Genomic DNA, 15,189 nt, shown 5'->3' on the forward strand with positions numbered 1-15,189 from the left:
ATAAAAAAACAGAGGATTTAGAAGGAATAGAAATTAGATTTCGATGTTGATGTAAGTATTGCCCAGCAGTGGTACACTCATTTAAGGCGTTGTTCATTCCGCGTATGGGGATCTAGAGATCCTGTTAGCCAACAAAACAACCGGCACAGCAAGATTAACAAAAAATTTGTTAGGGCTGAAAGTCCTCTGATTGGTTATGGTGTGTTCGAAAGGGGGGTACCAACTCAAGTGTCGCCTTACCGAGGTCGAAATTACATGGTATTCCTACCCTGCTTGCGAAAAGGTAAAACCTTTGAAAATGGTGCTGAATGAGTGGTTCCGGTCTGTGGATACTACTTGACCCTCTTTCTGTACACTTTTTCAAACTTAAAAAAGACTCTGTCTGAAAATGCTCATTTTTTCCCTCTTAGCTTACTCAACATCATTATCATGTGTCTGGATTGCCAGGAGATCATTCCATTGCACCTGTTACCAACCTCACAGAGTTCACAATTTTCCCCCCTCCTTCCAGTAACCAATTTTCCCTCCCCACTGGCATCTCACCTGATGAAGTGATCTTTGAACCTTTACCAGAAATAAGGAGTCGGAACTTGCCTCACACGTCAGAGCACCTGCGTCCTGCTCGATTTACTGGCTCGTGTGGAAAGATTTCTCTGCAAGATTGGTTTGGTAAGACCTTTTCCTGTTGAACAATCTATACAATGGATCGACTGACATATATGTTTGGTCAAGTTTTTTTTCTTTTTAAAATTAATGGTACAGTACAGAACCATTTATTCGGTATCCAGAAAGCCAGAAAAACTTCTTTTTTTTGTTTTCTTGCCAATCCATACAATGGATCTTGCTGTCGAACAATCTATACAATGGATTGACTGACATATATGTTTGGTCAAATTTTTTTCTTTTTAAAATTAATGGTACAGTACAGAACCATTTATTCGGTATCCAGAAAGCCAGAAAAACTTCTTTTTTCTGTTTTCTTGCCATTTTGAACTATAACGATTGAGGAAAAAAGCGGAAATTCGACGCATCCTTGAAGTCGAGTAGAGGAGAATGCGGAGAGGGATATTTTTCTCCACGTTTGTCGAGAGAAAACTTCAATATTTCATCCGTGACCTAGTAGATCTTTAGATCGAGAAGTGACAGGAAAGGGACAAATGTTTTGCTTTCTCCCGTGTGTCAAAAGAATCGTTGTTTTTCTGATGAGCTGCCCTCAACCAAACATAAAGAAGTGGCACGCTGATTTCGTTTTCTCTTTGACTTGAGAAGATGTGGGGTAATGCATTGCACGTCCGTATCAGTGAACAGAAGAAAGGGAAATAAAAACAAATATATATTCCTTTACTAAGAAAAAGTAAAATGGAAATGCATCATGGATTAAAATACGTCTATTTTCTATTCAATTATAAAATAGGAATATAGTTAAGCTGAATTTAATTATTTAAAAAAATTTTAAATTATAATCATAATTGCTTTGCTAGTGTGGGGGGGAGATACAAAAACCATCAAGCTTTGTCTGGACTACAACTACTAAAACTCATAATCCGTTTGAATAAAGCCCGTGCGTTCCCCTTTTGTCCATTATGTAACCTGCAAGAAGAAATGGACACTAACCATCTGAGAGTTGCCCTGCACTTCCTCTTGGGCCCTTGTGGGAACGTTATTGGCGGGCAAGATACATTATTAACGACCTATAGACTCTTTCTTTTTGTATCTCTTGTTTCCGTTTTTTGTTCTTTCTTTGTATTGTTTTCAGCTACAAATTTGTCTTTCATGTCTGCCATTGGAAATAAAAGAAAACAATTTAATGATTCAGAAATTGAACAACGATATCGTCTAAAAGTAAAATGACGGATTTGGAACTCCCGAGAATTGTCAGGGGAAAACACAATTTTACCCCAAATTATTATTATCATTGGCAGAGAATTTGACACTTGATCAAATTGTTGGATTTCCCTCATCCTTTTTTTGTAATATCGTCATTTGAGCAATAGGGGATTTTAAGAAATCCGATTTTTCCCCTTCCAAACCAGTCGTCATTAGGTGCATCTCCAAGATTCTTTTATTATTTTAATCGTTTCTGAGTGTCGTCAATTGGATCTCCGAGGTAAGAAACTTAAAACTTATGCCTCACGAGTGAGTATTGGTACGTTCGAATTTTTTTTAATCCACTTTTGTTACTCAGTTTTGTTATCCTTGATTTATTATGACAAATTATTGAAAATTTCGTATAATACATTATTATTACGATTTATTACAAACAAAATGTTTTTTAATTGACTGTTATGTTTATCCATAAATTAACGATATAATTTTTTAATATAAATTCTGATTCTTTAGAAGTGCGGTGTGATTCTTGATGTGGAATTACATCTATTATAATTCTGATTCCACTTCGTTTTGAGTTTATTTTTTTTCCACCATTCACTATAAATTTCGTACTCAATAAATTAGTTCTTTTTATTCATAAATTTTAAGATAAAGTTTCTTTTTTTAATCCAGTTGATCTCATAATATCCTGTCTTGCTCGGGGTTTTAATATTTGTGTCTTGTCTAAACTTGTAAATTTTTTTATTCTTTTAAATATTGTTTTTCTACCATTTCTTATTAAATTTAGGAGAGCTTTTCTATTTCCTCTTCTGTTTTAAATTGTGTTACTCTTTTTCATTGTAATTTGGGTTCGATAAAACATTGATTAACATTACTTTTTGGGCAATCTAGAAAACCGGAAAATTAAGACATCCGGGATAGCGTTTGTCCTGAGCATCCCGGATAATTGGTTCTCTACTGTATCTCATTTCAGCCGGTATGTGTATTTAATTTTCAAACATACTTTGTTTGAATAAAAGAATTTGGAAATAATTACTTTTTTCTTTGTTCTTTTCTAAATTTCTGTGTTTTGTACTAATTTGTTTTTTTTTTAAATATTTATTTCTTTGTTCATATAAAATAATTTATATGAATATTATTCATATTAAATGCTACAATACATATTATTTTTAAAAAATTTACTACCTAAGTAGTAGTAAGTTTTTAAGAGGCCATGCTTGAAACAATCTGTTTTGATTTAGATAACTTAAATTGTTTTTTTTTTTTTTTTTTTTTTAAATATCAAGTAAAGTGCCCCTTTTTTTTAAAATCTGAATAATAAAATTTAGTTTGCTAACACAAAAAATTTAAATTATTCTTTTATTGAGAAAGGAACATTTTAGTGTTTTTACCCTGTAAATATTATAAGACAATAAACATGATTTAATCTATTCTTATTACTTTTAAAAAGCTCTTTTTTTTCATGTATTTTAATATTTAGTGTGGATATTAAATTGCATGATAAGTGTAGCGCAATGTTATACTAACCTTGAAAGTGTTGGTATTGTTTTAAGTTTTTTTCATCTATTAAAAAGCTTTAAAATGAGATTTTGAGAAACAGACTTTGATGCAATGTTTTGAAAGAATTGTTCTTTAATGTTTTTAATAAAAAAAATAAAGTATTGTTTAAATAAAAAAATAAAAGTGTATTTAAATGAAAATATTAAAATGCATTATGGAATATATTTTAATATTTAACATATTATTTTTCTGCCAACATTCTAATGAACTTAAATAAGAGGTTTGTAGAAGTTCTCTATCAGACTAATTTTATCAAAGCTCTTTGTCGGGGATTTGGCTTGGGTGCTAAAGTGCTTCAAGAATGCCAAAAATCGTGGAAAGGATGGGAAAAATAAGTTTATGGCATGTCCCTTGGAATTTATGTTCCTCCAACATGGAAAAAATTTAAACTAAACTCCAAGTGAATATAAAAGATTTTTCTTTTACTTTGTTATTAATAGCTGAAGGAGAAAATTAGATGAGGATCTAGTGACATCATTGAGGCTGGTGTTTTCCTTCATGCAGATGTCCTAATAAAATGCCTTGATAGCTGAAATGCAACTCTTTTTGATTCTTTGTTTTGTTTATCAATAGATAAAGTAATATTAATGGGAATATTAATAGATGGTTAAAGAAGCAGAAAATTTATTTCTTAAATAGAGGACCCGCTTTTAGAAAAAGAGACGCAGAAATATGAAATTCCTGACCCTCAATTTCGAGTGTCTACCAGAATCATTTTGTAGATTAAAGTTAAAATTTACGTGAATATAAAACCAATAGAACTATTTAAATATCAGGCATGTCATGTACTGAGGAAGTAAATTCTCAAATGAGGAAAGATAACTAACCTTTCTGTGGTTCTGTTATTTGTATGACAAAAGAACATTAAATTATTAAAAGCTATAAATATGTTTGCTTCATTTTTATTCTTTGAAATTCACTTTACTTTGAAACGTTATTGCTGGTGGAAGCAGTAAGGTTAACCTTTATTTAATGATAGTATCATGCCTTTTTCTTAGAAGAGAATTCGATTTGCTGCGCACAAATTTAACAAGTTAAATTTGTTCGACTATAAAATAAATCAGATTGTGATATTATATTATGTTTAAATTAAAAAGTTATTTAGTAGCTTTTTAATATCAATTTGAAGTGGAGTGTAAAATAATGTAGTTTATCATTTATATTGACCTGTTGTGAATCATTGACAGATGAATATCAAGTGAACTTTCCGAGGGATCAGTTAAAGTACGTGAGAGAAGTGGGGAATTCTTGGTATGGTCAGGCAGTGGAGGGAGAAGCGTGTGATATATTGAAAATAGGAATGAAAAGCAAAGTGGTGGTCAAAATATTAAGAGTGGATGCAACTTCCAGTGAACTAATGCAATTTCTTCAAGAGACACGTGCATTCAGGTAATTAGCCTCTTTCCATTTTTAGAAATTCCCACTATTTCTTTTTCAGCCATCTTCCAAGAATAGGTTTCTTCCAACTCAAATGGAAGAAATGAATGCCTCAAAAAGAAATATCAAATATTAGAAGAGTGTTTTTTTAAACAGCTTATGTTTGCTGTCTATCTTAAATAAAGTATTCCTGTAACAGGGCGATCATGGAGGTTAAGCCTACATAATTTCCGGACCAATGGCAGGATTGTGGTAATTGCGCACATACCACTGCTACTTCCCAAACAAACTGGTATCCATAAATATGAATCTTAGCAGACTTCAAGCCACCACTGCAGATTGAAGCCCAGTTCTTAACAATGACAGTTCAGTGCCCTTAACCACTGAACCATTGCAATAAATAATAGTATTAATTTTAAAACTATTTAATGTATTATTTTTTAAATAAATGAAAACTAAAAAGCAAGAATTAGAAAAGCAAAATAATTTTAGCGAATTTCTTATGAAATTAAAATTGTAATTTTTTATTATTATTTTACAATAACAAAATCAAACAATATTCAAATATTCTTAATAATAACAATTCACATTCTAAACATATACACTGCTAAAAATATATATATAGAATTCTTAATTGAAGAGTTTAATAGAAGAGGCAGGTAATTGACATTTAAAAAATATATAGATTTCTCGGGAAAAGTTATTATTTTAATCTTATTTTAATATATAACATTCATTTACATTGCCACATCTATTAATTTGGAAGATACTATCAATAGGAAGATTCAGTTGGATCTGCCAATCAATTAATCTTCCAAAGATTGGGTAAGTGACATTATTTCAGCATTCTTCAAATGGAAGAAACAGATAAGTGACTTGATAACAAATTGAGGACAAACAACACTTGCTTGACATCAAGCACTAAGATACAAAAGGTACGAAGACATTTCGGAGAAAATAAAGAAACTCTAAGCAGCAGTTTCCATACATAAAAGAGAAATGTAGAGTCTTTTATGAATCAATAGCTTAAAAATACAAAGAAACAATAGTTCTTAAAAAGCTTCACCCTATAATTTTGATAATGATGTGAACTTTGATAATGATGTGTTTGTTGATGAATTTAATATTTTTTCTGATCAAAGTCACTTTGAAAATGAGTATTGTCTTATGCTGATGCAGCTTTTTCAGTATATTATTATTGTTACTAGCTGAATATTTGTTCTTCGCACAGGTTTAAAAAAAAAACAAAAAAAAACTGCCAACGCGTCGGTAATCATCAACATGACCAACTCATGCTCAAAAATTAAGTTAACTCAGTTGAACTCAAAAAAATTAAGTACAATTCAATTAAGTTAAAACAATTAAGTTTTTTTTGTTTTGCTCTTTTTAATTTCAAATTTTTTTGCTCTTCCTGGCACCTTTACAATTTGAAATTATTAGTGAAACCTCTTTTTGGAAAGAAGGCCATCCCCTCAACAATGCTTTGCATCTCTGCCCCACAAAAGGCATCTATCTAGGCTATAGGGTCAGAGAGACAAAACAAATAATTTTTTTTCCACTCACCCTTTGCGAGACATCCATCTAACCCCATCTAGACCTTGGATGTACTAAACAAACTATTATCTTATAAAAATAATCTATTACTTTAAACCTTACAAAAAAAGGAAAAGAAATTGCTTGAAATCCTCTATAAAAAAACAAAAAATAAAACGTAATTTTTTTTAAAAGAAAACAGTTACTTGAAACCTTATAATTGTAATTAAAATAATGGATGTCAGGAAATCACATAATTTAAATTTGGGTTTTGTATGTATTGAGGCACAAAGTGAAAGATTGTATTTTAGTAAGTTTGATTAGAAAGTTATTAGGGGGGGAGACAGAATTATAAGTGAGGGCTTAAAAGAAGAGTAACAGTCATATATATTTTTTTTTGCTAAGATTTTAGTTTGATTTGTTATTATTATTACAGTTGAAAGTGTTGTTCATATTCTCGTAGGAATCTTATTAGATTTATTTCCCGTTGCTTTAGGAGATTATTCTTTATAGTCGATTTCTTAAACTTTCATCATGTTGGCATCTTCTGAAGTGAAATAGTGGGAACAGTTCCAGCCCTTCCGCAAACGCATTTCTTTGATTGAATGATTTTAAAGCTCTTCAGATAATCTTTGAAGGGGCCAGGTTCTGTAAAAAAGAGGTCCCGTTCTCTGAGCCAAACCTGTGGAACCAGCAAAATCTCTGACACAAGAGCTCAGATTTTTTTTTGTGTCCCGATTCTGGTTTTTGTTGATGCCGGTATGTCTGATGGTTGGTTGTTATGTTTAGCTTAGATAAAGATTTTATGTATGATATCGGCAACGGGAAAAGTATTGGTATTCCTGTGTCAGTGGTGTCTTTTGTAGATTTATCAGCTAATTTATTACCTTGATTGTCCAAATGAGCTTTTACCTAGGAAATTCTTATTCTCTTATTAGTTGACTGACAGTGACTGGATTTCTTGTAGAATGCTGTGTTTTGCTTTGTAATTTCTTATGGCTGTAAGTGTGGATGAGCTATCGGACCCAAATTGTTGTAGTGGTGGTTGAGTTGTGAATTTGATAGCTTCCAGGATGGCTATGGTATCTGCCTGAAATATGGTATTTTCCTTTCTAAATTTATGTTTTTTAATCTGTATTACTTAAATAGATGTAATAGAAGTAGTCAACACAGTCGTCTGTGAAAATGTTTATTTCGTCTGATATTTGTTCCTGTTGAAATTCACTGATGATTTTGCTTTTGAAGTTAGCGGAGTGTATTATGTTTAATTTTGGTTTTCTCTCCAGTTCTACACGCTTGATTACATTGGTGCCAAAATTGTTCTTTTGGAGATTAATCCTGATGGTGGGTGGAAAGTTATTGACCTTTCATGTGCCCCGAAGATATTATCCGTTTACTAGAGGATTATCACTTGGGGGTGGATATCCGTTGATTCCCTTGCCTTGAGAGAGAGAATCTTCATAAAGAGTTGAAACTTAATGGAAATTTGCCAGATACTGAATTATTGATTAGCTTTGGTGATTCAGTACTATTTTGGATGCAAGTTGAATTCCAGAGTTGTTGTCGCTAGGGAGTCAAAAAGCTTAGATACGGATTACTGACGCCTAGCTGTTCGGCTATGTTGGCTCCACAGCAGGGAGGATTGCCAAAGTTCAAAAGTCAGATAATTTGATAAAAATAAAATCTTTAGATTCTATAGAACAGGATAGTTATTTTTAAAGAATAAGTTGAAAATAATTTATTGGTGGTTATAGATATTCTGAATCTATTCGTAAACAACGAGCGTGGAAGAAGACATCTTCTTCCTTTGACGTCTTTGAGGGCTCTCTAGAAGTTCATCCCATCTAAATGAAAATTAATGATATTCAGTATTATTTGGCATAATTTGAGGCAAACTTCTAATATTCAAAAATTACCATATCAGCAATCTGTTCCATTTGCTGGGACGAAAAAATTCATTTCCATAGTACCTATATTAGTATTTACAGTACCTAATACAGTATATGCAGAATCATTTAACATAATATCTATTACCATAAAAATTTCTTTTCTTTAAATTATTATTTTTAAATTGAAAATAACAGACGGCTCATCAGCATTCTTTAAGATGTCAAGTGTTAAATCCAAAATTATATCCTATTTTTTTGGCAAAATTAATTGCAACTTTTTCATAAAAATGGATTCAGAGGAGACTTTTTGTATGAATAAATTACAGAAAAAGATAGTTACATTTTTTTTCCAATGCTAAATGTCCGAAGAGATTTCTGAAACAAATTATAATATGGTAAAGACAGATGCATTGGCATCAGACAAGCCTTGACAGGTGTTCATGATTTTTACCTTCTTTTTGTGCTAATTCAGAGCCAATTTTATGCTAATTCAGATTATTTTCACTTAAAGAAATTCTTCTTATTAGTAATTGTGACCTGGTTCTTAGATAAGAATTGCATAGTTTACCGTGAAAGAAAAAATAAAGAAGGGTTAAAGAAAGAAAAGGGCAAAAAGGGTATGGAGTCTATTACATCAGGGCACTAATTTACTTCAGGGGTAACAAGGTGGATTCTTTTGACTAAAAGGGCAGCAGGGTGCTGTGCCCTGTTTACCCTGCCTAGAATGAGCTCTGCATGAAAAAATTGCAAATCATAATTTCTGCACTTAATTTTACTATTCAATTTCAATGAAATCATTAAAAATGGAATTCAGATTTGTTTCATACATTAACTTTTACAATCTGAATGCCGTTAACTTTTAACAATCTGAAAATGTCATTATTATTTTCTTTTTTTAAAAAAAACCAGACCTAGATTTGCAAAAATTGCCTGGTAATTCTTTGGCGAGCCCTGTTAATTATTTCAATTATATCAGTGTTTACATTATAATAAAATTGTTTTTTAGTATTTTTTTTATTTATTGATTCTTTTAGGAAGGTAAATAATTTGCACTGTTGTTGGTGTCATGTATATTCGATGATAAACAATCATAAATTTTTTAAGTCCTTAATTTTTCAAAAAAGTACTTAATTTTTTCATAAAAAAAGTTCTTAAAAGTGCTTAATTTTTGCTTTGTTGAAAGAGTGGGAACCCTGATCTGGTTTCTTTTTTTGTAATGCTCCCTTTAGTGAGTGATACAATTGTTCTATATGTTGTTCTCGTGTTTTATTGAGTATTTAACTAGCCACAATAAAAGGTCACTCTTTTAGTGTAGACTTTCCATACGTCTTACGTCCTATGCATTCAATTCACTTCATTCTGTGTGACTATTTTTAAATGGCAGTCATTTATTCATACATACGTATTAAAAATCATGTTGAATAGTGTATTTGGTTTCAGCCCTTTTCTGCATTTTTGTGAAGTACAATAATATTATGTTGCTAATATAAAGTCTTTTTTATTTTAGAAATTTACAGCATCCTCATTTAGTGTCTCTTTTGGGTCGCTGTTTGGAAGTTCATCCTTTCTTACTCATCATGGAAAGCTGTGAAAAGGTAGGCTATCTTCTTTCATGCAACAGCCTTTCATCCCTTCGGTGGATCGACGAAACGAGGACCTCGGGGACCGGACACTGGGGGAAGGGTTCCGCGTTCGGCCGACCACCCGACCGGAACTCCTGCACCCCAATGTCCGAGGTCAAGAAAACTGAGGTGGGGGCAGAGTAGGATTTGACCTTCTCTATGGGCTGTAACACTATTTAGTTGAGTGTTTTATGTCTATAAACTGTCTGGCCGAAAGTATCCGGACGCTGGGTTGTCAGGGTAGTGAAAGCCCGATGGTGTGGGGGATGTTTCTAGTGGTCCACTCGTTTCTGTGGTTGGAAACATGAACTCTGAGATGTGGACAATGCTGCACCCCCATTTCTGTGGCAATATTTCGACCCGTTTCTCTTCCGGCAGGAGACGGCTGCTCCGTTCGCACGCCAAGGCTCACACAGACGCGGTTCGACGAAACAGGTGTTCGAAAACGGGACTGCCCTTCTCAGAGCCCATATCTGAATCCCATAGATCATCTTCGGGACGCACAAGAGCCAGAAATCAGAGCTCTTATGTCAGAGATTTTGCTGGTTCCACAGGTTTGGCTCAGAGAACGGGACCTCTCTTTTACAGAACCTGACCCCGCACAAGAGCGTGGCCAGCCGAATCGACCCTCCCAACTGCGAGCACTCCCTTCAGTTGTGTGAGTTGTCCATTCCTATGGCCACCTATCAAGAACTGGTGAAAAGTCTTCCCAGAGGTGTGGGGGGGGGAATGCAAAAGGGAGATCCTACATCCTATGAATAGGTGTCTCAGGACGCTCCATATCACTGGGTGTTTGAATACTTTTGATCAGAAGAGAGAGACATTAATTTTTAGGATAGGGTTTCTTGCTTGAATAACAATACATATCGTGTGATGGACGGTTTGACCACTAGAAGTAATAGTATATCTAATATCAGAAAAGAATATTTTATTTATTTATATAAATGACAGGCATTTTCCCACTCGGCCGAGTACCCCGAGGCGCCGCTGGTGTGCTCGAAATTTTCGATGTGTCGCAAAGAGTGCGAGAGTCTAGACCCATTTTAAAAAGATGGGCATTGGTCTAGCTAAAAGAAGAAAGAATGCCACAGAATAAAGGAAATCCCGTGAGACACTCCCGGGTGTTTCCCTCGGCTTCGACAAAGAGATGGGAAGTGAACCTCTTCTTTGCAGCATTCAAAAATATTGTATTGCAAAATAGAGATCCCTTTCTTTGCCAGGAAATCTGGATTTTTGTTTCTCTCTATGCAACCATGAGTAGGCATGTCGTAGTCATAGTTCATGACTTCTTTAATCAAATATTTTAGAGTGGAGTTTCAATAATTTCGAAATTAAAAGATAGTGAATATTCTATTTAATATGCAACACATGTCATTTTTATATCTTTTCATTATTTCCTGGAGGTTTCACTGTAGTTAAAGCGTCGAGTTAAATACTATGAAATGCTTTGGAATTCTTTTGTTAATTTAAATTAAGGGCTTAAAATATATTACTCATTAAAAAAACAAAGATTAAAAAAAAACGAGTTAAACCAAAGAAAAAGGGATTTCGGTTTTTTCCCCACCCTAGTTTCAACTCAATAAAATAATATAATCTCGTTTACTTTTATCAAAATTTGAAGAAAAAAAAAAACTTGGAATTTTCTCAAAAAATTGCCTATTTTTGCAATAAAATCTGACAAGTGGTTATAAAAACACAAATTAGTACTCATTTTATAGATAATGCTTTCAACTTTATCTTTCATAATTAAAACTTCTCTGAAAAATAAACTGTTCAAAAAGTACAAGTGTTTTGTTTTCTTTGATAATCCTCCTAGCAAAATCAATTTTTGAGGAGGGTTAAAAAAATGTTCTCATTTGGTTAGCTGTCGTGAAATGTTGCAGGTAAAATTGATACTAAAGATTTTATTACTATATTGATAAAAAGCATCTGAGTTTGACTAAAAGAAGTTAATATCAGATTAAATTGATTTTCCCTGTGTATGTATTATCTTTTTCGTAAATGGATCTTCTAGAAACCCTAGCACATCAGTTTAGTATGATGACGAAATCCAAATGTAATTGATATAAATAAAATAAAATTTTGAGATTTGTGGATTATCCCCATTTTTATTTCAATAAATAATTTATTGTAATATTGTTTTCATATGAAGTGTATTACAATAATTACTGTCGATGTAACTTTTCAGAAAGGGTTACATATATTAGTGTCTTCTTTTCACAAATTTGTGTGTAATATCTTGAAGAAAATCAAAAAAATTTAAACTCAGAATCTTCCTTGAAATGATCAGCCGAAAGAGTGAAAATGGAATTTAAAAGTTTTAGCCTGATTGTTTAAAGATATTTATGTGGGATTTTTTTTTAAATAATTCCGTCTGTATTATACCTATATCTCTTTCCATTCTGCACCTCTTTTAGTCATCATTTTGCTTTAGATTCATCGAGTTTTGGCAAATGAAAGAAGTTTAGTCATCTGTGGGCAAATGCTGTAGGATAAATGTATTGCTATCACCCATATGATTTAGTTTTTGTATAAAACACGTTCTAACTTTTTCAAGATTGATAAATTCTTCATTTTATACAAAAAAATATCTCTTTTTAATTTAAATAAATATAAAACATGCATAGTAAATTTTTTTAATAAAGGTTTAGAGTGCTTTGGCTTTAAGTGGAGTTTAAAGACATAAAGATGATATTTATTTGTGTTTATGGCCTTTCAAATTACTGTAAGCAATTTAAAATTTAAAGGACAAGTTTCGCATAGCTTATTGTCCATCAAGTGCCAAGTAAAGTTGAAAACAAAAGGATGCAAAAAGAACTCACTATTAAATTTTTTATTTATTTTTTTGTTGGATGAAATGAAGTTATTGACAATGAAAATGTTAGTCAATTAGTTAGAGTTAGTTAGAAATGTAATGTTTCGGTCACCTGAGGTTACTGTGTAATACCTAATTAGCGGACAGATTAGTGCAGGTGTAAGTATGACGTCACAGAAAGCTACCTCTCCTTGAAAAAGTGAAAATTCACAATGGTAACAAACACTAACTGTTCGTTTGATAAAAATGTTTCAAATATAAAAGTAAGCTGAAAGCATTATCTACAAAGTAAATGATAAATGTATTTCTATAACTATACGTTCAGAATTTATAGCAAAAACCTTCGTCATTTTACTTAATTATTTTGTTTAACTTGTTTATGTAGTTAATTAGTTGTAGTTGTTAATGATGGTTTGTAGATGCTTTATTCTCCAATTACTTTGAATATTTTGAATACATTTAAATTATTATTTATTTACTAAATGAGTAATTACAAAAATTGTGGTGCTGTTTACTATGTTAATAGTTTTAATATAAAACTGGATATTTGAAGAGATATGATGAAATTCAAAGATACATTAAAATTCCCCATTTTATTTTTCCTTCTTTTAAATAAAAATAAAAACTTATAAAGTTTGTATTTTTTAGGATTTAAAATCGTATCTAATAGAGCAACGTAAATCACCAGAAACTCTTTTGAAAAGTGGAACTTTGCTTCGCATGGCATGTAGTATTACTTCAGCTCTTCAACACATGCATGAACATGGTTTTATTCATATGTATGTTTGTTTTATCTTTTTACTTATATTTTGCATTGCAACTATTTATTTTCCTATTTCTTTAATATTTCCCAGGAAATTTTTTTTTCTAATTTCGCCTATGCTATTATTTTCTTATGCTTTATATTTCAAGCAATGTATTATTTGTTTCAGTTAGTGGGTGATTTTGCAAAAATTTCAAATTCTAAAAAAATTTGAAGTTCATAAAAAAATCTGGAAAAAAATCATACTTTATAGTTAAGGCACTTAAGCGAAAAATAAAGTCAATCTCCTGGCTCAGAAAATGCCAGGAGAGTGCAATTTCTCTTCATACCAAAGTGTGGCATTTTTTATTTGTATAAGGCTTCTTACTAAGTTCTAAAGGCCTATTTTGTCTTAAGAAATTTCTTCTATTAGAATCGTCACATGATCATGTGTATTATTTTTAAAAACTGTTTTCATGTTTAAGTGAACTGATGTACAGCAGAAACTGTTACACACTTAAAAAAAAGATTGTTAATTTAGAATGATCATGTTTTTAGAATTTTGAAGCTACGATAAGAATATCTGGTGAATCAGATCTTCAAAGCAACAGAATGGTGGGAATAAATGGTGTTGCAAGACTAAAAGATTTTTTTTTAAAATCATAAATTGGTCAGGAGAGTAACATGAAAACCTTGTCACAAACTTTCAAATGATACACTGATTAAAGATTCAAAATACATTAGTATTTTAAATGCCTATATATGTGTAGTTTATTAATACATTGAAATGTTGGTATAAAAATTTTAAATAAATTAGTTTCATACAGGCTAAGAGTGTGACGTTTAATTAATTTTAAAACTTTTTTAGGAAATTGTAAATGAACAATCTTTTTTTTAAATGCATGAGAAAAATTATGTCTTAAAAGTGCAAAAAGTAGAAACTTTTTCATAACATTTCAACTATTTTAACCTATTTCAGGCCAATTTTGTGATATATTGTTAGGTTTTAAAGAATGACCCAATTAACTGTCTTTTTTTTTTTTTTATATAAAAAAGTTTCTTTTTCTTTTCTTAAAATAACAAAAAATTGTATTTTCACAACATTTATTAAAAAAAAAAAATTTAATGTGACTTTCACATTTTTATAGCAATCATTATGTAACAACATAAAAATACTTTCTCTTAATTATGTGAACTCTCAATGGAGGACATATCTATTTAATGCAAACAGACAGAGAAGATTAAATTGTTCCCTTAAGAAAAGCTAATTTAGAAATATGATACCATAAACTGTTTCAACTGTATGATAGGGAAAAGGCCTATAGCCAGAGTCGTCATATTTTGGCAAGTTTGGAAAATAAATTTTTCCTGATACTAGGCCTTTAAGGTAAATGAACATCAAAACATCCTTTTACATTAAAAAATAACAATTAGACGATGATTAACGTCTATTTCAATCAACATGTAAATCCACGTGGTTTACCAATCGATAGTGTGGCAGCTATTAATTCAGATTTTCATGTGGTGTTTAAAATCTGGATATGCCATTTATAGCATGCCACGAATCACACATTTCAGTTAGTAAGGATTTCTCCATTATCGACAATTTCACGGCGAGTCCGCATGGTTTTATCGATCGTATTTTCAGTAGTTATTAAAATAGATTTTCCTGTCGAGAGCAAGACAAAAAAAGCACTCTCTTTTCTTTTCTCTACTGTAAGAATTCTATAAAAGTTACTAAAAATGAAATGGATCTACATTATTTGATTATTATTTAACGTTCGTGACTATAAGAAATTGGTGGGAATCGTAAACATTTCT

General features: G+C 31.6%; 1 protein-coding gene across 2 annotated transcripts in view; it reads left to right on the top strand.

Moving 5' to 3' along the window:
* LOC107445606 (serine/threonine-protein kinase LMTK1) overlaps window positions 1–15,189 on the top strand; it is a 36,128-nt gene that overhangs the window by 2,680 nt on the left and 18,259 nt on the right. Inside the window, exons 3-6 of one of the 2 annotated variants that reach the window (XM_043050199.2) lie at window positions 411–669; window positions 4,578–4,779; window positions 9,697–9,784; window positions 13,275–13,405. In XM_043050199.2, coding sequence (XP_042906133.1) covers window positions 411–669; window positions 4,578–4,779; window positions 9,697–9,784; window positions 13,275–13,405 — 680 coding nt within the window. The remainder of the gene's footprint in view (window positions 1–410; window positions 670–4,577; window positions 4,780–9,696; window positions 9,785–13,274; window positions 13,406–15,189) is intronic. The other variant, XM_071179145.1, reaches the window with a different exon arrangement.

This window comes from Parasteatoda tepidariorum, chromosome 3, assembly GCF_043381705.1.
Source record: "Parasteatoda tepidariorum isolate YZ-2023 chromosome 3, CAS_Ptep_4.0, whole genome shotgun sequence".
In the NCBI taxonomy this organism is placed as follows: domain Eukaryota; kingdom Metazoa; phylum Arthropoda; class Arachnida; order Araneae; family Theridiidae; genus Parasteatoda; species Parasteatoda tepidariorum.